The 25,036-nt window shown below is 38.4% G+C and overlaps 2 protein-coding genes across 3 annotated transcripts; one reads left to right on the top strand and one right to left on the bottom strand.

The window, feature by feature from the left end:
- Nucleotides 1-1,379: 1,379 nt before the first annotated feature.
- MOCS3 (molybdenum cofactor synthesis 3) lies at nucleotides 1,380-3,248 on the bottom strand. The gene has a single exon (XM_069495918.1). It carries the CDS (start codon nucleotides 3,246-3,248, stop codon nucleotides 1,866-1,868), a length of 1,383 nt encoding a protein of 460 aa, XP_069352019.1. The 3' UTR covers nucleotides 1,380-1,865.
- A 281-nt stretch (nucleotides 3,249-3,529) lies between these two features.
- DPM1 (dolichyl-phosphate mannosyltransferase subunit 1, catalytic) lies at nucleotides 3,530-24,397 on the top strand. 2 transcript variants are annotated; one of them, XM_069495470.1, is made up of 9 exons: nucleotides 3,560-3,729; nucleotides 5,801-5,900; nucleotides 11,858-11,891; nucleotides 14,178-14,254; nucleotides 14,339-14,364; nucleotides 17,780-17,875; nucleotides 19,895-19,963; nucleotides 22,951-23,065; nucleotides 24,023-24,397. In XM_069495470.1, exons 1-9 carry the CDS (start codon nucleotides 3,569-3,571, stop codon nucleotides 24,125-24,127), a joined length of 783 nt encoding a protein of 260 aa, XP_069351571.1. In that variant the 5' UTR covers nucleotides 3,560-3,568; the 3' UTR covers nucleotides 24,128-24,397. The 2 variants fall into 2 exon arrangements, with proteins under 2 accessions (XP_069351572.1, XP_069351571.1); XM_069495471.1 differs by lacking the exon at nucleotides 19,895-19,963 and having other exon boundaries at nucleotides 3,530-3,729.
- The last annotated feature ends 639 nt before the right edge of the window (nucleotides 24,398-25,036 follow it).

The following is a 25,036-nucleotide window of genomic DNA, read 5'->3' as shown; positions in this document are numbered from 1 at the left end:
TCATATGTTCATATGATATTGATGCTTTGAAAACTTATTTTGCTTTTTTTAAGCTAGCAGTACATGTTTAAAAAGATAATAAATCCTTCCTAGATAATCATTGCGAATCATCTACCTCAGGATTGTTTTAACTTAATCCATTTACCACTTTTTTTTTCCTGCTGTTATTAGGGGCTAATTTATTATGTGTCTAATTCAGCCCAAAACACCACAGGTGCAAATTTTCAAAAGTATCATTTGTAAACTCTCATTTCTATCACACTCTTCCATCTTTGTTCTGATTAACTATTATGCAGGTACATTCTTCTAAGAAATTACGTTCAATCACCAATTCATCAAAATACTAGGAAAAGCAAATAGGTTGATAGTGCATGTAGTGCACCAATTTTGATCTTTCAGTCTCTTGAAAATATCAATCTCATTTTACATAAGTTTAAATTCACATATTAAATGACATTAAAATAATTGGGCAAAAAGTATACTTTTCTTAATAACCCTACCTGCCTAAGATAATTAGCCTATAAATACAAATGAAAAGCACAAAATGCTTTAACAAATTGTTAAAACAGCTTTAGACTTCCCCCAACATTCAGCTATCTCCATGTCAACAAAATTAAAAACCAAATCATGTTTTGGGGTTTGGGGTTTGGTGTTTTGTTTTTCCTATTTAAACCTAAAGGTTTCATCCAGCCTACAGGTGAGTGTTTCATTGGGTAAACAGTTTCAGAATTTTTAAATTCATTTTCAACATTTAAAAAATAAGAGATTTCACAGAAAAATCCAAATGGTCAATGTACTTAAAATATTGAAAGGTTTGGCAACAAGATAGCCACCCTCCTGCATGGCAAAGTTGGTTTAAGCCGTGTGGTGGCTTTAGATGGGGCGTGTGTGCCCTAGGTCACCCAGGTTCCTATCTGGCCATCCTTTCTCATTTCTTTACTTGCCTGGCTCTGTAGTTATCACGTTTGCAAAGCCCTTTGTTTAAAGCTCTGCACAAAACAGATATTTAACTATTGTTCTTTGTGTCATCAAGAGAAACTTGTGGTCTAAAAGTCGTGTTTTCCTTCACAGTTCTCAAGAATATCAAAGGGACATTTATATAAGTTATCAAAAAAACTCTTGCGGTGGTAGTCCCTGTTATACAGAGGCACCTCTTCTGTAGTGCTCTTGGTACTCAATGGTGTGATTAAGATTGTGTGTGTATGTTTCCTGAAAAGCTATAAATTTGTAACGGAAAACAACAGACTACAAAGGTAATTTCCTTTATTTTGCTAAATTGTAAAGATCTCAGTTTGATATTAATTCTAAATGTTAAACAGAATGACCACTTCACAGATAATTAACACAATTTACGTATTCAACACTTATTTCTGTAGAGTATATTCCATCATTTCAAGTAGAAATAAGACCCAATGAATGTATGAATAAATAATCAACTGACCTTAAGTATTTATCATCTGTGATTCACTAGGTAAGACTAAGTTTACTACAGCTTTGTTCCAGGCATAAAATGAATGATTTAGAGAGGTTTTTTTTTGGGGGGGGGACAGGTGGAAAAAAAGCAGGACAGGTAAATGATCTGCAGTTTAAAATACAAATTCCTGTCACATTGCATCTCACAGGTTCAAGACATCCTCCAAGGGCTAAAAACACATGACAGTTCTCAGAAACAGTATTATAATCCATTAATAAGTCCGTCATCTAATACATTACAATCAAAACGCTCCTTATAAAAAAGGGAGTCCATGAATTCACAGATAATGTAGAATCCCAGGCTCTTCACCATATTACTGAAAAAATGCAAATAAATATCTTTGACATATTATGGCAATTCACATCTTTCTCATCAGACCATACCAGTCACCTCAGTACTGTGGAAATGTTCCATCGATTTTGGCAGCCCAGGCCATGAGGCCCCCCACAACATCCCGAACCGTAAAAGAGCCTAACTCATGGGCTGCTGCTAAGGACTGGAGGATCTTCACAGCTTTCTGGGAGTCATTTCCCAGTTTGCAAATCACATAAATGGAGAGATCAGGCCCTTCCTGTGTGCCCCGCTTCTCTTCCCGGATTGCTTCTCCTAAGAGTTTCAAGCTCTCCGCATCGCCCTGTTCCAAATGCTTCAAAGGGATGTGTACGGCATGAGGCAAACGACAGATGTCCACTTCCACTTGGGGCCTGACGTCCAGCAACAGATGCGGTGCCCCAGAATCCAGAAGTCGCTTATAGTCGGTGACAGAAACTCGCTCCTCTGAGCTCAATAACTGCAGGGAGCGGCACTTATCATTGGCTGAGGAGCCACAGAAGGCTTCATAGTCCTGTAGCTCAGTCACAGTGGGCTGCTCCCCGCAAACTGCGCAGTCGGGCCTGCGGCTCCGCAGCTGAATACAGCGGAAATGCCCTCTGAGGGCGTCGAAGAGCAACATCCTGCCACTGTAAGAGGGGCCCAGACCCGCAGCGATTTTCAGCACTTCCAGTGCCTGCAGACAGCCCAGGACCCCAGTCACGACACCGAGCACCCCGCCATCGGCGCAATTGGTCACGGTCTCAGCGGCGGGTGGCTGAGGGAACACGCAGCGATAGCAAGGCCCACCGTCATAGTGGTAGACTATGATTTGGCCCTCGAAGCGCAAGGCACTGGCAGACACAAGAGGCCGGCCGGCCAGCACGCATGCGTCGTTAACCAGGTAGCGAGTGGGCATGTTGTCGGAGCAGTCCGCCACCAAGTCATAGCGGCGGACCAGATCTAGCGCCGTGGCTGGCGTAAGGGCCTGAGCGTAGGGCACGCACTCCACCGCCGAATTGAGCCGGCGCAGCGAGGCCGCAGCCGAGAAGGCCTTGGCCTGGCCGGCCAGTGCCTCGCCGTGAAGCACCTGGCGGGGCAGGTTGCTCATTTCGACCACGTCGTAGTCCAGGAGGCCGAGGCGGCCCACGCCGGCTGCTGCCAGGTACTGCGCCAGTGGACAACCGAGCCCACCGCAGCCCACGACGAGCACGGACGCGGTTGCCAGGCGAAGCTGTCCGTGCACGCCCAGCTCCGGCAGTATCAGCTGCCGACTATAGCGCAGAATCTCATCTCGGGAGAGGGCGGCCTTCAGCGGCAGCGGCGACACCGCATCCAGCTGTTCCGGCTGGGGTTCCTGCTCCGTCAACAGAGCCGCCGCCAGCCTCTGCTTCAGAAAACTCAGCTCCTCCTCACGCCGGGCTACTTCAGCCTGCAAGGCGAGCACGTCCTCGCTGGCAGCCATGGCGACTTCTTCCGGAAGCTGGCGCGTACGGCATTTCCGTTTCCGGCTTACTGTCTCCTAGCGACTGGGATAAACTAAAAAGCTTCGTGGAGCTTGGGAAAAGGCGATGAATAAATAAGTACTTCCTGAAGAAAAGTTCAGATTAAACTTTAAACGTGCGTGATTCTGAATATCTCCAATGGCACCATACAGAGCCCTAGAAGGACTAGAACTCGATCACACGGACCATCACCCGCTTCCCGAATTTGGAACAGTCCGGGCCGTCCCCGCTCGCGCCGCGGTTACGTAATTCCGCTTCCGGCATCCTGCGCAGTTCCGCCATGGCCTCCTTGGGAGCCAGTCGCTCTCCTCCCGGGTCTCGCCGGGAGCCGGAGGTGCGCAATCTGCGACAGGACAAGTATTCGGTGCTTTTACCCACCTACAACGAACGCGAGAACCTGCCGCTCATCGTGTGGCTGCTGGTGAAAAGCTTCTCCGAGAGGTAGCGCGCCAGGCCGCCGTCCCCAGGAGCGAGATGAGCTGGCTTCCCCGCTTGGGTGTCGGCAGTTGGCTGCGCGAGGCGGCCCTGCCCAGCCTTTCTTGGGCTCACGCAGGAATCCTCGGGGTAGAGGTCACCCTGCGAGGAAAGCAGAGGCGGATACTTCTGGGGTTCTCTCCATGTCCTGGATTCTCCTTCCTGCCCTTGGGTTTTGTGACGCTCGTTTATCTTTTTTTATAAACTCCTCTCGTTTCCCCGCTCCCCGCTTTTTCTTGGAAGGGTTGGCCACGCTTTTACTTGGGGGCTGAAAGCCTGACCTCACGCCTCGCTCTAGGCGGTCAGGATCTGCGGCAAGAGCAGGGAGTCTAAGCGAGCGCGCTCACTGGCCGCCTCGGTGCCGAGTGCTTATATAAGCATGAGATTTGGTCTGTGTGGGTTAGGGAGCTGTTGATGGGCACGATAATCTTTCTGGAAAGGGGAGAGCAGAAGGGCATCTTCGCTGATCACTTGTGCATGTTTGGTGTGGTTGTTAGAAACTGTGGGAGAGGGGCTTGGAATTTGAATTTCGAAGTGTTATGCAATCTTTTAAAAACTTTAGAAAATCCTGGAATCAGTACAAAGTAACTTGTTTTATGGTTACATATGCATTGAAATTTTTTATCTTTCCGCATTGACACATACAAACATAGCAAATTATTTTGAGTTAGGTAATATTCCATACGGCTGTGTTAATTTGTTTAATCAGGTCATGTCAATGAACAGATGATTTCTAGAGGTTTTTGTTTTTATTTTTTGACTTTTGCTTTACAAATAAGAGCAGGGATTTTGTTTACACCACATTTTCCGTGATTTAGAAAAATGCTTGAAACATAATGCTCCTTTATTACATGAATGTTGCAGCAAACACACTTAACGAGTGTACCAGGGATAAAGTCTTAAATGTGTAATTGCTGTGTTGACAGAGATATGCTTTAAATTGGCAGTTATTTCCAAATTGCTCTCCAAAAAAGATTGTACCAATGTAGGACTCTAATCTTCAGCGTGCCTGTTTCCCTACCAACCAGCCAACTTGAGTGTTGTTAAACTTGACATTGTTGGAAATAATTTGTGGAAACCATTGCTGTTTTTATTGTTTTTCTTTCAATAACTGTCTTCACATACATAGCCCCTCAAAGTTTTAAAATTTATATCTTTTTTTCCATTTAGTTAATCTTTTTATTTTGATTTCTGCAATCCTTTTCCAAATTAGAGAAGTTAACCATCATGTAGCTGATCTTGTTCAGGGTTTGTGTTCTAATTTTATGATATTTTTGCTGTATTCTAATTTTTTATGTAGTGCAGGTTATCTTTTAATGGTTTGTGAGTGGATCTTTTAAAATCAAAATGAAGTTTAATAAAGGAAACAACTGTTTTCTGCTCAGATGCAAATTGCTTGAAGTCAGCTCAGCTTGATTCCTTTAAGCTGCCTCACCTCAGTTGGTGTGGCTGCTTTGAAACGGGAGAGCAGAGTAATTTAGCTTATAAATGACTCCATTTTGTTTAAGAAGCATCTCTTTCAGCATGTCTATTAGAGTCACCTTACATCCTTGGTATGTAAAACACTGTGCCCAAATTTAAGGCACTGTGGGAAGCTGAAATCATTGTATCTACTCTTGGAGAATAGATGCACTGAGTTTTGCTTTCTTCAAGGTTTGCTGGGACTGACTCTTTTAAAGCCTTTAAGCATGAAATGTGTTTTCTGGTGGATTTCCTTGCGTATGTTTAAGTTAGGACCAAGAGGAAACAGAATGTTATGTCTTAGAGGTTTGGCTGTGCCTCCTTTTCTTTCTCCTTTCCCCTTTTCCAGATAAAGTGAACAAAAAGAATGTCTTGGGTGAGTAGAGGGACACATAATGGTGATCACTTACACATGTAATATTTATCTACCAAGTATTGTGTTGGCTTGTTTTTAAAATAGAAACTACCACTTGAAGTTAATGGAAAGTGACAGAGATGTTAATTCTGAAACTCAGTGAAATATTTTGTAATTCTACTGCCTTTAAACATTAATAAAAATTTAAATTTTTTATTTTAGTGGAATCAACTATGAAATTATCATCATAGATGATGGAAGCCCAGATGGAACAAGAGATGTTGCCGAACAGTTAGAGAAGATCTATGGGTCAGACAAAATTGTAAGTTATCTGAACATTTTTCTGTCATGTGAGTTGTGTTTATGTAGGGGAAAGATGAGAAATGAATAATGTTTAAATATAACCTATTTATTCTGTAGAATCTGGAAAGGTAAAGAGTGTCTTATACTCTTGGGATTTGAATGCATTTTCATTGCACTTAAAATTTTACATATCTTTGGTATGTTGGGTTACTGGTAATTTTACAGCAAAAGAGTGAGCCTTTGGATGAACTCTATTTATGACTGATTCTGCCGGTAAATTTTCTTGAAGGGCAAAATTAAAGCATGATACTGAATTGACAAGATATATCGTAGAACCAGGTTGCAATTAGTAGCATTTGTCTTAATTTTTCTTGCTCCCTTTCTCTAGATATTCTCATACTTTCAGTAGAGAATATTGCCTGCAACTAAGAGCTTGTAGGTGGGAAAGTTGACTGTTTTCATGTGAAACTTTAATGGCTTTTCAGAGTACTTGGTATTTTTATTTTTAATCTGTAGAATAGTCTCGTGGGAGTAGTTTGACCTTTTGAGTCCTAAACTTCAGATTTTCCTACTGTACTTTGAAACTTGTTAGTCTTCTATAGGAGTAACTTAGGCAAATGTAGAGTTTATTTTATTATGGCTTCATAAATTTTATTTTATTTCTTATTTATTTATTTAGTTAGTTTAGATCCCGCGAGGGGGTGCACCGTTCGTGGAAGTACTGCAATACCAGGTCGATGTGTGAATAAATTTTATTGTTTGATCACTGGTTGTATTTATAAATGTTTGCATATACTTGTGAGCTCTACTTTTATAATTCATATTTATAAATTATTGCAGATTAGAGTTTCTCAATCTCGGTACTGTTGACATTTGGGACAGGCTAAATTCTTTTCTTTGCTGTAGGAGGCTGTTCCTGTGCGTTGTAGGATGTTCCTTGGACTCTACCCACTGGATGCTAGTAGCGGCCCCCCAGTTGGCAGTCAAAAATGTCTGGATATTGTCAGATGTCCCTTGGGAACAAAATTGTCCCTTTCCCTTAACACAGAACCATTGATATAGAGAAATAAAGAAGTTTCTTGGAGAACCTTTATTGATATTTGCATTTGTTTCAAAAATGGCAATTAATCATCATAAGTAATAGTCACTGGGTCCAAATATTCTTGATTACTCTCAGTGATAGATATAATTTCTACAAGTAATGTTTACTTAGCGGTGAATATCAGTTGTAGGTCTTGGTTGGTGGGAAAAGTTTAAGGGAATTATGTTATTCATATACATGGTAAATCTATCCTATACTGTAGATTCAGTCTATCTCATGGAGGAGTGACCTTGAGTCCTCTCTGAAAATATACTAGCAGAAGGAGCTAAGAAGTGGACAGATTTTCAGCCTACTAGCAGAGGTTTTCAGTGATGCTAGGTTTAAAATTTTGACCAACAATTCCCCAATTTTTCTGTAGAAGCCTCGAGTCAAGGGCTCTGATTCACGTTTATTATGGATAGAATACTCTGAGTTACGTGCTGCTGTTTAATTTGGGAACATCAGCCTGACAACATTTGGAATACTTTTGTCATAGAACCTCAGCCTTGGGATGTGATTGGTTGATTTTAGGGAATGCCTACTAAATTGGCCTTTCAGATTCTAAAACAGCATTGTCATCAAAGACATTTTTTTCTCTCAACCTAATAAAATTCAAAATAATGAGAAAAAATTAGCATTCACTGTTGTGATTTCCCTGTAGTGCCGGATAAAATTCTTTTTTCATTCGTCACTTTATGACCTTTAAATAATTGAAACTGGAAAAATGACTTTTTTAAAAAACCAAAACAGTATCAGGCCATGCCAGGGGTGGCACTTACTTGCTTTTAAGTGATGTATATTTGTTTAGTTGGGAGGAAGATGAGAAAAATGCTTATTGAAACCACCTTAGAATACCTTAGATAAAGTATTCAGCACAGATGCTTTGTCAGCTGGCTGAAATGAATGTTTCAGAAAAAAAAAAAACAAGGAAGGTATATTTTTTTAAAACTCACTAGGTAAGGAAACTGAGGCAAGAGGTTAAGTCATTTTCCAAGGTTATGCAGCTACCTGGGACCATCGAAAAATTGGGGGCAGGTATTCTGAACTGTTAACAATGCTTACAGGGCAGGGAGATACAAGATTGTGGAGGACTTCAACCTTTCTATATTGAATGCTTCCACTGTGTTTGGTTTGTAGTTTGTTTCATCCCCCAACTTGAGATCAGATAAAGTCATCTGTGTTTTATCATTTTTTTCCCAGCTTTGTTGAAGTATAATTTGACAAGTAGGTTGAATATATTTAAAGTATACAGTGTGATGATTTGATACATGTACACATTGTGAAATGATTACCACAATCGGGTAATGAACACATCCATCGCCTCACATAGTTACCCTTTGTGTGTGTCTGGTGAAGACACTCGCAATTTGTTTTCCTTGCAAATTTCAGGTATGCAGTTTAGTAGCATTAGCTGTACTTACCATGTTACATTAGATCCTCAGAACTTTGTCTCATTTTGTCATTATTTTATAGTTTAGTATTTTTAAAAATTGTTCTGATAGTAAGATGTAATACATTCTCATAATTTTTAAAACATCAAACATAACTGTAAGACTGGGAGGTTTGACTACTTAAAAATATTAAACTTCTATTCCCAAATATCAAAATGTAGTTTATAACTAAAAGATCAGTACTCTAGCCAAATAACAGATGATTCATAAACAAGAACTACAAATGGCTATTAAACATGAAAAAATATCGATAAATGAAGAATTGCAAAATAGGAGGAGAGTACAATTAACCTTTCTTGGATGAAGATTTATTTTTATTTTCTTATTTCTTTCACATTTATTACATCTGGTGTTTTTAAGAATGTGGTAAAACAGATCTGCTCCGATACTATTGATCCTAGTGCAAATTGATACCGTTTTTCTGAAGTATCGTCTAGCAATCTCATGACTCAATATTTATACCTTTGAGGTGATAAGTATAAAGCAGGTTCTAGAGCTGCATGTGTGGCAGTCTCGATTCTGTTCTTTAGTACAATCACATACGACTTTCACCTGATCTTAGCCAAAAGGCTGAGAAGTGATTGGAATATTTTCTACTGTTAATAATTATCTTTTTCCAAGATTTTCCCTGATAATTTTTACAAAAAAGTTTTTTTCCAAACAAATTATAGTATCAAATAAAGTATTTTATAGGCAGTTATGGTAAACATAGTCCAAATAGTATGTGCCTGGCAGTCTTGCAAGCACTTCCCATGAGTCACTGCTTGTTCCTCATAACAGCCTTGTGTGGGGGCCTCTGTCGTGCCCAGCAAATGAGCAGTGAGGCCAAGATTCACTCTAAGGCATTGTGGGCTCCAGAGCCCGTGTCCCTGTCTGCAGTGCTGTCCTGCCTCACACAGAAAGGGGCCATCAGACTGATGTTAGGAGGCAAAGAAGGGTCAGGGGAGGGTGGGGTGGTGGAATTTAGGGTCTGAAAGCAAAGCACACTAAATAAAAACAATTTGAATTTACTACGTAAGAAATAAGTAAGTACATTCTTGTGAAGTATAAATATTACCAGTGAAACTGCATTTGCCTTTCATGGCTATTTCCTAATGTACATCCCAGTCACTTCCCCAGGGGGAGACCCAGGTCAAGTTTGGTGTGTGTTTTGTGTGCATATGTACGTATGTACATATAGGCATACCTTTTGTGCATATATGTGTATGTGTGTACATCTGTAGGACTAGGTACTATGCTGGTGTTATTTTTAAACATAAATGCCATCTTTGTATATCATTAATTCTTTTTTTTTTTTTTTTTTTTTTTTTTGAGACAGAGTCTCACTCTGTTGCCCAGGCTAGAGTGAGTGCCGTGGCGTCAGCCTAGCTCACAGCAACCTCAAACTCCTGAGCTCAAGCGATTCTCCTGTCTCAGCCTCCCGAGTAGCTGGGACTACAGGCATGCGCCACCATGCCCGGCTAATTTTTTCTATATATATTTTTAGCTGTCCATATAATTTCTTTCTATTTTTAGTAGAGGTGGGGTCTCGCTCTTGCTCAGGCTGGTCTCGAACTCCTGAGCTCAAACGATCCGCCCACCTCGGCCTCCCAGAGTGCTAGGATTACAGGCGTGAGCCACCGCGCCCGGCCTTTAATTCTAATTATACTTTGGAGATCTTTTGTTACCAGATTGCCTTATTTCTTTTAACTGCTCCATAGTACTCTATCATATGCAACATTGTTTAACATTTTATATAAACCTTTGAACACTGCTGAAAATTATAAGTATGGTAGTCCCTCTTATCCATGGTTTTGCTTTCCGAATTTTGTTACCTGTCGTCAACTGGGGTCCAAAAATAGGTGAGTAAAGTATAATAAGATAGAGAGAGAGAGACAACAGTCACATAATTTTATTAGAGTACATTGTTATAATTGTTCTATTATTAGTTGTTGTTAATCTCTTACTGTGCTTAATTTATGAATTAAACTTTATCATAAGTATAGGTGTGTATGTATAGGGAAAAAAACATATATATAAGGTTCAGTACTATCTGAGGTTTCAGGCATCCACTGAGGATTGTGGAATATATCCCCCTCAGGTAAGAGGGAGAATGCTGCAACAAAGTTATCTTTTTAAAGAAGAAAGATCTTCCAGCTGTAACAGGGATATATAATATCTCAGATGAGCTTTAAAAGATTTGCTTTTTCAGGACAGATACAGATGAGGTCAGCATTTTGTCAGGAACTATCAATCACAAAATAAAATATAGCTGTGATCTGACATATTTTGTTTCATTTTATTCAGTGACTTGTAATTGTAGATGATTGAATGTTTATTTCTCCCTCCTATAAGCTCTCATCAGATAGCATTGTATTTTAAAGTCTCATGGTGATCATAAAGGAAAAAGCTAGTAGATAATAAGAGATCAAAATTAAGGAATCAAAGCATCTACTAGAGAATCACAAAGAAAGGAGCAAAAGATCTACAGGACAACTAGTAACAATTAACAAAATGGCTGTAGTAAGTTCTTAGCTATCAGTAATTACCTTGAATATAAATGGATTAAATTCTCTCCAAAGACTTGGAGTAGATTAAAAAAACAAGACCCAATTATATGCTGCCTACAAGAGACTTACTTTACCTGTAAAGGACACATATAGACTGAAAGTGAAAGGATGGAAAAAGATATTCCATGCAAATAGGAACATATAGCTGCTTGCATGTAGTAAAATTTCTTTTTAAAATTACATATATAAATCCATCCTGCTTGAATTGAGCTGAAAATGTTTCGTTGAGGTATTTGCCATCTGAGGCAACCTACTTATACACTGGTGAATGCAGAAGGGCACCAGATATGCTCACCAGGGAGTCTGCCCAAAGACCCATACCTCAGAATCTTAGAGTCAGAATCTTGGCATTCTGCTTTTTAAGTGTCCAGCCAAAAGGAAAAGCTAAACAATCAAGTCAGGGTCCAAATATGAAGCAAAACATTTATAAAGACTACATAATTGATGAAAAGGGAAAGAATTTAACCTTTTTGTCAGGAATATAACATATCACTGGACCAGTGGAGGAGATAAGGCCATCCAAGTGTGAAGTCAGGATAAGTTGATGGAGGAAGAATAGTGTCAGCATTTAAAGTCACAAAGAGAATTGAGAAAATAAATTAGATATCCCAAGAGGATATAAAATAATGAGTTAAATCCTTAGTTTTTCTAGGAAGGAATTAATAGGGATTGTTTTAAATGATAAATCAAATAGTAGATGTAAAGGCATGTTGTTTAAAATATGGCGGATGGCACCAGAAGAAAAAAATGTTTAAAATTTTGCCTGTACAGTTGTGGTTAAAGATTGATGCTTTTCCTCAAAAGTTATGCTAAACTGTTTGGTTTGTTACCAAATGCTTTTAAAGTAGTCAGATTCTTGTTTATCTGTGTGAAACATGGTTTCTTATTCCTGCAGCTTCTAAGACCACGAGAGAAAAAGCTGGGGCTGGGTAAGTAGAACCCCTAACCCCACATACCTTCTATGTGCCTTGATAAGTTATCCAGTATGTATTTTCCCAGTTTGGAACAAGGCCAAAATACAGTAACCTCCTCTGATGGTGTTTATTAATCTTAATGACATTTAAATGGTTTAAGTTGGGTCACCTGTATGAGTCAGGGCCCACTCAGGAAAACAGAAACCACTGTAAGTCTTTCAGTGTAGGGAATTTAATACAGAGAATCTGGTTACAACAGGCAAGGGAATTGCTGGAGATCACTATCACTCCTAGGGATGGAGCAACAGTGGGAAGAGATGGGGTTTTAACTCAAGAACTTGGGCCTGCCTAGAAGGAGCTAGAGTGACGGGGTGGGGGCTGCCTGTGGCAGGAGCTGAGCCATGGAACATACCCAATCAGTGCTGGGAAGATTAACAGAGGAAGGACAATTAGAGTTTTCCATTTTTCCTCTCCACAGTCTTCCACCTATACCTCCCAAAGCTGTTTGGAAGCCAGTTGGCAAGAGAACCTGGGAAATGTAGTTCCCTGCAATATAGCACAGAGTAGGGAAGGGCCAGATAATGGATCTGAGGGCAAACATTTTGGACTACCACACCACCATAGCTGTGAACCTTTGAACGTTCTTGAAGGTTTCAGTTCAAGAATACCTTAAAGGATATTCTTTATGTTTAAAAAAGAAAGATGTGCTAGCTTTTAAACATAGGGCATTGTAGAAAAATCTCAGATGAGCTCAGTAAATCTGAGATGAAATTCTGCTTTTATTTCTGCTGTGGGTCACAGTTGCTCATGTTGAGAATTGGTATACTTTTAATGAAAAATTTGGAAAGCATAGAGAAAGCACAGTGGGGTTTTTTTTGTTTGTTTCAGGCTGCAGTGCAATGGTGAGATCATACCTCACTGCAGCCTCAAACTCCTGGGCTCAAGCAATTCTCCTGCCTCAGCCTCCTGAGTAGTTAGAACTGCAGGTGGACACCACCATGCCTGGCTAATTTTTAAAATTTATTTTGTAGAGATGGGGTCTCGATGTGTTGCTCGGGCTGGTCTTGAACTCTTGGCCTCATGCAATCTTCCTGTCTCGGCTTCCCAAAGTGCTGGGATTATAGGCATGAACCTGGCCAGAAAGCACAATTCTTAAAAATTGAAGTCTGCTGTTCTGAAAACCATCAATTGACTGGTATCATCAGATGTTTTGAGTGTCTGAATCCAGAAGGCCCTTTGGGATTGAAATCTGAAAACTTCATGAAAGCAGGCAAAAATTACTGACCAGTTAGTGATATACCCCAAAACTATAGATAGTCACTTCTTGACAAAAGAAGTTGAAAGAGCTCAACTTTGCTAATAAGATGCTTGTGTTGGGTTTGGACTTGAGAATGGGGGAATCCCCAAATCTTGCTCCTGACCAGTTACTCTAACTTGCCAGGTTTCTGAGGGACTTTTAGGCATGAAAGTGGCTAAGTATTCATAATTGCTAGCTGTGTCTTTGGTTCCAAATACCAGAGCAGGGGTCTATTGTACCGGGCTTACAGTGTAGAAGACACTCAGTGGGTAACTTTTGTGGAAAGGGACTTAGAGTGTTGGGAAAAGCAGAAGCAGAGACTTGTTAGGTAGTGATCCAAGCATCAGAAGGTAGAGGTGGAGACGAAAGAAAGAGATTGAGAGATGTTTTGGATATAGCATCAGTAGGGCTTAATTATAGTTAGAAATCACTGGTAAAGGCAGGAAATCAAGCATCATCCCTAGACTTGTGGATAGAGCAGTTGGATAGTTGGTGCCATTTCCTGAGAGGTAGCCTGTTGGGAGGGTAGGAAATCAGGACATGATTTTGGAATGTTATGTTGGAGATTTCTGAAATATCCAAGTGGAGACATCAAGTAGGAAGTGGATAAGTAAATCTGGAGCTCTAAGGAGAAATCTAGCCTCTTCAGTGTCAGGTGGACACTAAGGAAGCACCAACATAAAAATGGTTTTTTCAACTATGAGAATGGGATGATTTTTATATATAGTCTAAGACTTTTATACCATTTCTTTGCTAAATTGATATATGGGTATGATCTTTTCTATTAAATTGACATCAGAATTGGGAGTGGGGCAGCCAGCTACCTTTTTGATTATATATATGGGAACTATATGCTTAAGTTGAAAAGGTCCCAATTTAATAGTGTCACTTTTAGAGGACTGATGTTTACTTTTCAAGTGCTAAACAGTTTCTTCCCTATTCAAATATATACTTGAGTGTTTCTGGTGATTTTCTTTAATGGATATAAACACTCTTATTTTTAGGAACTGCATATATTCATGGAATGAAACATGCCACAGGAAACTACATAATTATTATGGATGCTGATCTCTCACACCACGTAAGTGGTATGTTAATATATTAGCTATTTATCACAGTCTTGGCCTATTTTACTGACTTACTGTTTGTTCTTTCTAAATTTCAGCCAAAATTTATTCCTGAATTCATTAGGTAGGTACAATTTCTAATATTTGAAAGAAATATAATTGAAACCATTTCTCTTCTATTGTTTTCGGACTTATTTTCATATTTCATTCTTCATTAGTTAAAATGCACATGCAAATTAGCCAAGCGTGGTGATGCTCACCTATAGTCCCAGCTACTTGGGAGGCTGAGGCATAAGGATTGCTTGAGCCCAGGAGTTAACCACTGCATTCCAGCCTGAGCAACAGAGCAAGGCCCTGTCTCTTTACAAACCACAAACAAATGCAAGTTCCATGTTTTCTATCAAAAATATAACTAGCATTTAGATTTGAGGGTCGTGAATGTAGATATGTGACTAAATGATTTCTCTTAGGGGCCCTGAGGGACGGATCAACAGATAATTCCTTTGTTATCTAAAGTCCTTCAGACCACAGAAGAAGATGGACGGTAGCTTTCCTATAAAATGGAATTAAGTCTTGAATCATCAAAGTAAAACACCATGAACAAATAGGGTTTATTCTAGGAATGCCAGAAATGCTTCATCAGTAATCCCTCAATATAATTCATTTATCGTGTTAATAAAGAAAGCAGTGTGATTCAGTCTATTATAGGTGCCCTACCCTTTTCTAGTAAAACTCTAAAGTAGAAATAGAAGGAAACCACTTAAGCATAATAAAGATGACCTGTTTCTAATACAGACATCACCGAAAATAGTGAAATACTGAATCATTTCCAATAGATTTATATTAAAAATTATATTTTGGAAAAACTACATAAGGGGACAGGATTCCAAAATCGAATTACACGAAAATATGCATCACAATTTTTGTACAGTAAGTGAGAAAACTCTGTAGTATAGAAGAGTAGAGACAAAAAAATATAAAGGACTAAGGGGAAGGGTGTGAGAGTGAACGGCATTTTTAGTAGCAAACTAAGGCCTGGAGGAGGTCCATGCTTTATTTATCCAACCTTAATATTAGACAACTGAAGGGCAAAAATAAAACCAGATCAGAACTATATATTTTTTGGGGGAAATTTCAATAAGTTGAATTGAGAACCAATTCTTTTAGTTCTTGGGGGTAATGACAGGGTTCAAGAGCTCTTAACGGCCAAAAAATGTTACTGCTACATCCAATCCAAGACATGGGTGCAATTTGAATATGTAAAGGACAGAGCACCTGGTGGTGATTATTTCTCCAAAGTCGTCATTAAAAATCAAGTAATTGCCTATTAAGTATTTCAGTATTTGAACTAAGTGATTTGAGAACTTCCTGGCAGCTAGAAGAGATAAAAGCAAAGGGGAATGTGTCAAAACAAAGAAGATGAAAAGTTTAGTGAGTGAAAAGAGTGCAGTGAAGCCTCAACGGCTTAAAGGAAATTAAATGGAAAGTTTTAACCCTAATTGCTTTTCATCTGACATGCTTTAAGGAGTCTTTTAAAACCGATAAGAAACAATGAATAGGAAAGAACCTGCTGAAATCTTTTAGAATTTACACGATTCTTACTCTGCTACAAGAAAGTATTATTTGGTACAAGGTGTATTTGTGGATATAATTTTCAATAGATTTATTAAGAGATGCATGCAAGCTATCATTAAACATGGAGATTTTAAGTACTGCAGTAAGACAAGCATTTAGTTGAATACTGGTAAAGGGTACAAAACTATATTATTTGCAGGTGATATATTATTAGAAAACCCAAGAGCTAACAAAACCTCTGCAAATAAGAATTTGGAAGCCATTCTGAATGTAAAAGCTAAATTTACAAAAACAGAATCAGATTATGTCACCACCCCCCTCTCCATTTATTATAGAATGCTTCAGGGAGTTCCCAATAACACCTGGGAGAAAATCCAAACTTCTTACCTTGTCCTTCAAACCCCTGGGTGGTCTGGCCCCTGCCTCCCTTTCTGACTTCATCTTGTCCCTCTTTCCCTTCTCTCTCCATGCCACAGGCATGCTCCTTTCATTTCTGAGTTCACTCAGAGCTCTGTATTCCTTTGCCTAAAATGCTCTTTCCTCCTCTTTGATCGCCAACTGCTGCTTATTCTTCAATCTCTGCATGAACTCACCTGAGACCTGTTCTGCTTATATCGCCAATACACAAAAGCCTCTGATGAGGAAATGGAACCACTGGAGTAGAAAATGGGTGAAAAGATACAAACGGGCCATATGTAGAAGAAAACCAAATGGCTAATAAACGTAAAAAAATGTTCACCCTGGGATGTAGTCAAGGAAATGCAAATTAAAATAGCTGTGTGTTACTATGTTATCACCCATTAGTTTGTCAAAATTAAAAACTTTTAGAGCAGTAATATCCAGTATCAATACGATGGTAAAAACAAATGGACACACTCAGATATTGCTGAAGGAAATATAAGTTGCTGTAACCTTTTTGGAAAAATAACTGTTAGAATTAAAAATACACGTAAGCTTTGTTTTGGCAATTCCAGTATATTCCATTTTGGGGAGTCTAAGCACCAGAATATAGCTTTTTAAGAATGTTTATTGCAGCATTATTCACCGTGGTCGTGTTATTGGGGGGGAAGTAGGGACAACCCACCATTAAAACAACCACAGAGTTGTGAGTTGAATATTCTATGGAATATTTTGCAGCTATTAAAAAGAATGGGAAAGATCTCTTTTGGCTGCAGGGATGTCCATGATTCCATGATATGAATTATAAACTGATGAAAAGCAAATCACAGAGTGTACATTTTTGGATTCTAGTTTTATGAATACAACCCAAAATGCTAGGGGTGTATATGTTTGAGTTATCCTTCTTTAAGGAAAGAAGGATCTGGAGGGACACCAGGCTGTTTTAGTATTGTTTACGTCAAGGCAGGCAATAACAGGATGGAGGAAGGATTGGGAAAATTTATAATTTATTAATACATTTTAGAGTGGTTTCACTTGTTGCATTCAACAAATAGTACTATTTTATAGTTTTAAAATAAAGAAAAAACAGGCCGGGTGCAGTGGCTCACACCTGTAATCCTAGCACGTTGAGAGGCCAAGGTAGGAGGATCGCTTGGGGCCAGGAGTTCGAGACCAGCCTGAGCAAGAGCAAGACCCCATCTCTACAAAAAATAGAAAAATCAGGCAGACGTGGTTATGTATGTCAGTAGTTCCAGCTACTTGGGAGGCTAAGGCAGGAGGATTTCTTGAGCCCAGGAGTTTCAGGCTAAGGCTGCAGTGAGCAATAATGATGGCGCCACTGCATTCCAGCCCAGGCAGCAGAGCGAGACCCTGTCTCAAAAAAAAGGAAAAACAGAAGCAGGTTTGAAAACCCCACTTTGAAATGTCTTTTAGTAGATAATTCATCTATTCTCTTATTGGTTTTTTTTTCTGCTTCTCTTAAAAGTTTCTGTTTGTGTAGCTCATGAAAATAACTATTGGAAGCTCAGTGGCTTTTTCTAATTGACAATTTATTTTTTCTACAGGAAGCAAAAGGAGGGTAGTTTTGATATTGTCTCTGGAACTCGCTACAAAGGAAATGGAGGTGTATATGGCTGGGATTTGAAAAGAAAAATAATCAGGTATATACATGTGCTATACTTTCTCTATTAGTGTAACTACTGGAAATATGTCTATAACAAGTGTTTGGATTAAATTACCATACTCCTTGGGATTTGTGGGATCAGAATAATTTTAGCTTCCAATAAATATTCCCAGATAGCTCCTTACCTACAGGGGTTTTTGTTTTTTTTTTTATGATTAGAGTCTGGGCGGTAAGGAAAAATCAGCATAAACTTTTGAACCTTTGATAGAAATGGTCTAGTTCAGCAAAAGTTATTCCACTGGACCTTTAGTTTTTATTTACATAAACTATTTGTCTGTTTTTAGACTAAATGGGGTTTTCCACCATGTTTATAGTTTTATCATTTTAAGTAAATAAGACACCTCATGATTTCAACTTAATTAACAGTGTTGCCTTACATATTTTACCTTTTCTAACCTTCATTTTCCTTATCCTAAAATGGAAAGAAAATCTGTTTGATTTTTTTAATTTCTGCATAACAAACCATCCTGAAGCTTAGTGGCTTAACATAAATACTATTTCTCAAAATTCTGTGGATTCACTGGTGATTGCCGGCTTCACCAGGGGCAATCCATGCAGCTTCTTTCACCTTGAAAGTCAGCTGTGCTGGCAGGTCTGAGGTGGCCTCTTTCATTCATCTGGCAGTTGGTGCTGGTTGTTCGCTGGAGCATCTCTGTTCTTTTGTGCATGGCCTCTTGTCTTCAGAAGGCTAGACCAGCTTCTTTACATGGCGTTCCAAGGGGAGCATCTAAGAATACAAAGGCAGAAGCTGCAAGGCCTCTTGAATCCTAGGCTGTGGGGCTCACAGAGTATCAATATTTTGGTCAATGCATCCCATAATCTTAAGGGATGGGGACAGAGTCTATCTCTTGATGGGGAGACCCAAGGGAATTTCTGGTCATACTTAATCCACCTCAATCTACCCAACTTTTCAAGGTTGTTGGAAGGTAGAGGCATATTCCTATCTGTAAAGGATATATAATATAACTTTAGAAATTCTTACTAATACTAATATTTTTTTAATCACCCACTTCATTCCTCTTGAAGATTCCATTAAGTTCATATCAGTCTGTTTCTTAACTATGGAATCTCAAGTCATATAAAACATTTAAGAGCCTTAATCTTGCATGAAATGAAGAGGTTAGATTGGTTTTCAATCCTGCTGAACACTGGAATCATGTAGGGAGAAAATTAACCACAACTGCCCCTATTAGTCCTCCCTTTCCACCCCATATTAATACATGGCAGATCATTTTTATGCAGACTGACCTATTACCTAGGCGAAAATTCAATCTCTTGGTGCTTATAAGAATCTGAAAAGGAGGCCGGGCGCGGTGGCTCACGCCTGTAATCCTAGCTCTCTGGGAGGCCGAGGTGGGCGGATCGTTTGAGCTCAGGAGTTCGAGACCAGCCTGAGCAAGAGCGAGACCCCATCTCTACTAAAAAAATAGAAAGAAATTATATGGACAGCTAAAAATATATATAGAAAAAATTAGCCGGGCATGGTGGTGCATGCCTGTAGTCCCAGCTACTCGGGAGGCTGAGACAGGAGGATCGCTTAAGCCCAGGAGTTTGAGGTTGCTGTGAGCTAGGCTGATGCCACGGCACTCACTCTAGCCTGGGCAACAGAGTGAGACTCTGTCTCAAAAAAAAAAAAAAAAAAGAATCTGAAAAGGAAACTCCTTGTCAAATCCCTGATCTCTTTTGCTGACTGACGGGCCTTCATAATTCTAAATAATGACTATTGGTAAATTCCAGTTTTATTTGTTTTTGTTCTTACCTAAAGTTTGGAAGGATGCTTGTAGGTTGCCTGTAAATTTCACTTTCAAAGAATAAGAGTCTCTTTTCTGAAAAATGAGTGTCAGCTTTCTTTTCACTAAAAATTTCTCTTTGTTGTAGAAAATTAACATTTTTGTGAAATTAGTTCTGCATTTTTAAAAGCACTCTGCTCTTGTAAATGTTTCTCTTGTTTATAAATTGTGTTTTATAAAGAAAATCTCATTGTTTTATTTGGCAGCCGTGGGGCCAATTTTATAACTCAGATTTTGCTGAGACCAGGAGCATCTGATTTAACAGGAAGTTTCAGGTATGGTGAAAAACTCTACTATTTATAACTTCTTTCCTAAATTTCTTGCTATATAATGGCTATTTTAAAGAAATGCTTTTCATTTTCACCCTGTTTTTGTTTGGGAACACTAAAAAGGCAGACTGAAATTCCTTAATGAAACCTAAACATCTTAAGGTGAAATATTGTACTTTTTCTTTTAGAAAGTTGAAGGCAGGGCTTAGGTTAGTGTGCTTGTTAACAGTATTAAGGTTCAATTCATTTGAAACATTGTTGTTTCTGATAATATGCTCCAAAGAACATCACATATTTCAGTAATTTTCTGCATTTTGTATGAATACTTAATAGTATTGTCCACAGAAAAAATTAAAATCTTTACTATTTGGGTAGAGCTTTTTTGGTTACCTTGTTCTCCATGTGTTAAAAAATATATATTTCCTCATTTAATTTGATCAAAGCTTTGATCCTTTGGGTTTTTATGTTTGTTTTTTGGTGTATGTTTGGTCTTGGGGTGTTTAATTTTAGATTTGCTACTGTAGATATGAACTCTGTATGACCATGCCAAATGACCAAAGATTGCCAGATTTTTTAAAATCTTAAACTTATAAAGTGCCTGTGCATCTATTTTAAAGCCCCAAACCCCATGCATAACTTAATAATTTTTACTAGATATTTGCTTTTTTCCATTAAATCATGTTCTCAGGTCCTTTGCTTTAATGCAAGAAAATCTAGATCTTTAAAATGTCTGAATTCACACACATACACTCAAATTAGGAGCTGGCTGTTGAAGGTCAAATAAAAATGAAGCCTCTGTAGACTAAAAAGTAAATAGGTTAGAAAGCAGAACTTGGTGTATAAAAGAGAGGGGTCCCTATAACATCCCTTGACTTCCAAACTTGAAGGCAAAAGAACCATCAGAGATCTGATAAAGGTTTCTGGTTGCCATGTAGCAACAATACAAGGAATAGTGGCACTCACAGAATCTCTTGTACAGATGGAGGGGCCAGTGTGGATTTCACAGGCCACAATTTTGGTGGCTTCGAATGAAGACCCAGGGTAGCTCCGTGAGTTGTAGAGGCTGTGAAGAAAAACACAGCAGGGACAGTAACAGGGTGAGGATGCTTTGCTGCCATTAGAACCATGTGGGGATGAGTGAAGGGGATGGGTATGAAAGATGGCCTGGGAGTTGTGGATTTCGGGCAGTGAGAGCAGTGATTGGGTATATTCTGTACAAATGACAGAGTGGCCAAACACAGACAAAAGTGAGCCTGTTAATTTCACACTTGTTTTAAATAGTTAAAGCTCATTGTCTTCTCATAAGAATAGTGGTTTCTTAAACACGTGCATTAAAGTTCAGCTTGTCATTAGACAAAGTTCATTGCCATTAGATCCCTAGATTTAGGAAGTAGGTACCTTTCATAAAATAAGAAAAGGAATCCCAAAAAAGACTGCAGTCTGACACAAAGCCATTCAATAGCAAAGACCACCTGGATCCTAATCCTATTTATGGGATCATATGGCTTGATATATACAATTTTACATTATTAGCCATAATTTTAAAGATACTGTGGGTAGGAGGGAGGTGGCAGTGAAAAAAGGTACCTTAGAAAATGACTTTTAAAGGGAAAGTGTTCATAGCCCAATCCCAATTTTAAAGGTAATACTGAAACATTGTCCTGTCACTATCATAGTTCTTCCCACCCCACAATCCCAATCCTTCCTCCCCTACTTAACAACATACAACAGATTATTTGTCTTTAATTTTTAATTCACTGCTAAAACCCCAAAACATTAAAATGCCTGAAGCCCAGTATGTTGCTCAATACATACTTGTTATTGAATAAATATTGCTACCATCAGATTCTTCTCTCTTCATATTTATTCCAAACTTACTTCTTTGGATTCTCATGGAAACTGTGGGTAAAGGAGTACACACAGTAAGCTCAGGTTCTTCTAAAGGCTGTGCTGTCTGTTGTCTTATACCCACTTTTAAAAGCCAAAGGGTAGGGTAGCCTTAGAAGAAATCTGAGGAAAAAATGTAGGTTCCAGGTGAAACCCATAGGCAGTGTAGGTCAGGTGGCCTTAACTTTGAAGCGAACAAAATTACACCAAATTGCCCCTCCTAACTTTCTCCCAAATAAAGGGTAAAAATTGCTGCCTCCCTGTCCACTGAGACTCTGATTTTTTTTTTTTTTTTTTTTAAACTTCTGACTCTTGAAACAGGGAGCTCCCTGCTATTCAGAGTTGCTGAAGAAAGTGACTTGGTTCACCCATAGGTCTTCCAGCTCCTCTGTCTCACTTTCTAAATGTGGTGAGTTCTGTGTTTGGCCTGGCGATCCACCTAAGGTTAGGCTGCACATTCGCCACTGCACATGTCTAACTGTGACCTCAGTTGATGATAGCTGAATCCCACCAGGATTGCCTCTGTGCTGTGATGCCTAGTTGCTGTCTTATCCTAGCTCATCCTACAGGGTCTTAGTTTATCCTACGAAATTTATTAAGTAAATCTTGGGAATTAGAAACTTGTTATAGTCACTTACGGGGAAATGCCTGCTAATTATGGGGTTCTTTGTCATCTAATATATATTGTTGCTTCATTGTCATCTGTCAACTCAGTTGCTCCAATATTTGGAACAGTTTTTCCTCTTTCAACTTGAAAAGAAAATTTTAAGGAAATTTAAAAACTAAAAATAATGGGTGGTTCTGCATCAAATGATTCATTTTACCACATTTTCATAATTTGTGATAGTAATGATGGGAAAATAATTCTCTAACGGATACTGAGAATTCATTTTCAGAATGATTGTAAATTATTTAGCAAATATTTCATGGCCTTTCTTGCTTAGGACAAATGTATCATAATCATGAGCTGTGAGAACTTTTCTGTATACCAATTGCTAGTGAAAGTTTTAGGCTTTATAAATACCAGTGAACTTTTTGAAAGGTCAAGATACAGGTAAGGGAAGTATATTTATCCAGGTGGTCATATATATTCTGATTTCTCACAGATTATACCGAAAAGAAGTTCTACAGAAATTAATAGAAAAATGTGTTTCTAAAGGCTACGTCTTCCAGATGGAGATGATTGTTCGGGCGAGACAGTTGAATTATACTATTGGTGAGGTATGTAACTGATGGAAAATAGCATGTTGTATTCCTCGTAAAGAAACAGTAAAGTTTAGACTTTTTGTAATAAAAAGTTTAATGTCCCTAACTACTAAATTAATGCACGGTCTTCTAGTTGTTTATTTAGAATGTCCATGCACTAACGGGCAAAAATTCAAATCCCTTTCAATTAATACATTTGATTCAGCATGATTTAAAACATTAATAGAAGGCAGCATCCTCTTTTAAATAACTAAGTTACTGACACCGTCTCCATCCCAGCCCTTTCTTCTGACCAGTCAGCACTGTGGGCTGGGTCTCTTTGCTGCTTTTCCTCTTGACACAGCCAGCAGCCACCATCCTTCATACCTCCCAGTGAATGAAAAATCTCTCATGCCCATCTCCTGTGATTAAATGAAAATGGCCAGGAATTACAGAGCAAGGGGATGGAGGGTCTGTACTATTCAGGGCTGGCTAGTGAGCTCTTCGGGAAAACTCTCATTCATTTAACACTAAAACTCTTATTCAGAGCAAAAAAATAGCTACCGTAGAATGCCCCTTCTCTTGTAGAAGTTACAAGATTTTTTAACTTAATGCTAAAACACAGTGATAGCTAAATTTGACAAACAACTGAAAAAACTAAGTGAAAGGCCATTTTACTTTTGGAGTATGATTTTTCCTTGAAATGCAACTTGAAACTTGAGTAAACCAACATAATACTCAGGATCAGTGCTTTTTGAACAGTTGTAGATTTGGTTCAAATGACCTATTTTTAGATAATAAAGTGCATGTTTAATTTTAAAGACTTGGAGGTACACATAGTTGTTTTAAGACTCCCCTAACTTTGAACTAACTTGAAGGACCTCTGTTGTGGGACTAAGCCTGTTTCTGTTGTGTTAGTAATGGTTATACACCTGCTACTCCTCCTGTCTAATTTTTTTGAAGACTGACTTTAACATGTATTTTTTTAACTAGGTTCCAATATCATTTGTGGATCGAGTTTATGGTGAATCCAAGTTGGGAGGAAATGAAATAGTCTCTTTCTTGAAAGGATTATTGACTCTTTTTGCTACTACATAAAAGAAAATTATTTATATTTATGTTCGTTTCAATTTAAACGTAAAGCCTGGTTACTGATTTTTATAAAATGTACTCTTACAGTATAAATCATAAGGTAAGGTAAATTTCATGCAAATCTTTTTTTTTTCCAGAAGAAACTATTTCCAATTAAATAATTTTAAAGTTACTGGTTTAATGAGTAATGTTCTCAATTTTTATTTAATATTTTGCTGTATTAAGACCTGTAAATAAATGTATATGGGTTTTTTGCATAAAATATTGCTGTTTTCATTAGAGTATGCGAATGCAGTATTTTTGACATGGGGAATAATTTGAAATATTCCTTATAGCAACTGGATTCATAGTGCTTTATACCTAATGTCAGAAGAGGAATATCAGTTATATTCATGAAATATATATGGCCATTTCTGTATGAATTGAAAAAAATATATACCTCTGCCCTTTCCTTAAAAGTGCAACTCAGATTTTCTTAAAGCAGAAAAAAACAATACATCTAGAGCAGACTTCTAGAGTTCTTTTCAGCTGTTGTATTGATGAAGGAAATCTATTTAAAGTATATATTGGGAACTGGAAAATAATTTGGCTGCAGGTGATTGCCTAGCTATTTTTTTTCTCTTTTGAGCTATAACTTTTTTCACTTTTGAGCACTAACTTCTATAGGTAAGGAAAAATATTGATGACATTGTGGCACAAACTTAGCTTCTATTTAATTTTTAAACATTATAAAAGATTTTTTTTCCTCAAAATATTTGTATTCATAGTATTTCAGGACACGCAACAAAGCTCACATCTCTACTAATATGACAAAAATCTCTTCCCTATATAGCTCTTCTCCATTCAGAAAAGTATTCTGCCAGTTAAAATGCAGGTTAAGTTGTACAATAAAGCCAGGGCAAATATTATGTTTAC

This window comes from Eulemur rufifrons, chromosome 20, assembly GCF_041146395.1.
Source record: "Eulemur rufifrons isolate Redbay chromosome 20, OSU_ERuf_1, whole genome shotgun sequence".
Lineage (NCBI taxonomy): Eukaryota > Metazoa > Chordata > Mammalia > Primates > Lemuridae > Eulemur > Eulemur rufifrons.
Note: the sequence above shows the minus strand (reverse complement) of the source record. Positions and strands in the feature narration are given on the sequence as shown.

What these genes read in the sequence shown, in the direction of transcription:
- MOCS3 (XM_069495918.1), bottom strand. Translation starts at nt 3,248, where the DNA reads ATGGCTGCCAGCGAGGACGTGCTCGCCTTGCAGGCTGAAGTAGCCCGG.
- DPM1 (XM_069495470.1), top strand. Translation starts at nt 3,569, where the DNA reads ATGGCCTCCTTGGGAGCCAGTCGCTCTCCTCCCGGGTCTCGCCGGGAG. An exon ending in GTGAAAAGCTTCTCCGAGAG is followed by an intron (nt 3,730 to 5,800) that starts GTAGCGCGCCAG and finishes TTTTTATTTTAG; the next exon opens with TGGAATCAACTATGAAATTA. An exon ending in ATGCTGATCTCTCACACCAC is followed by an intron (nt 14,255 to 14,338) that starts GTAAGTGGTATG and finishes TCTAAATTTCAG; the next exon opens with CCAAAATTTATTCCTGAATT.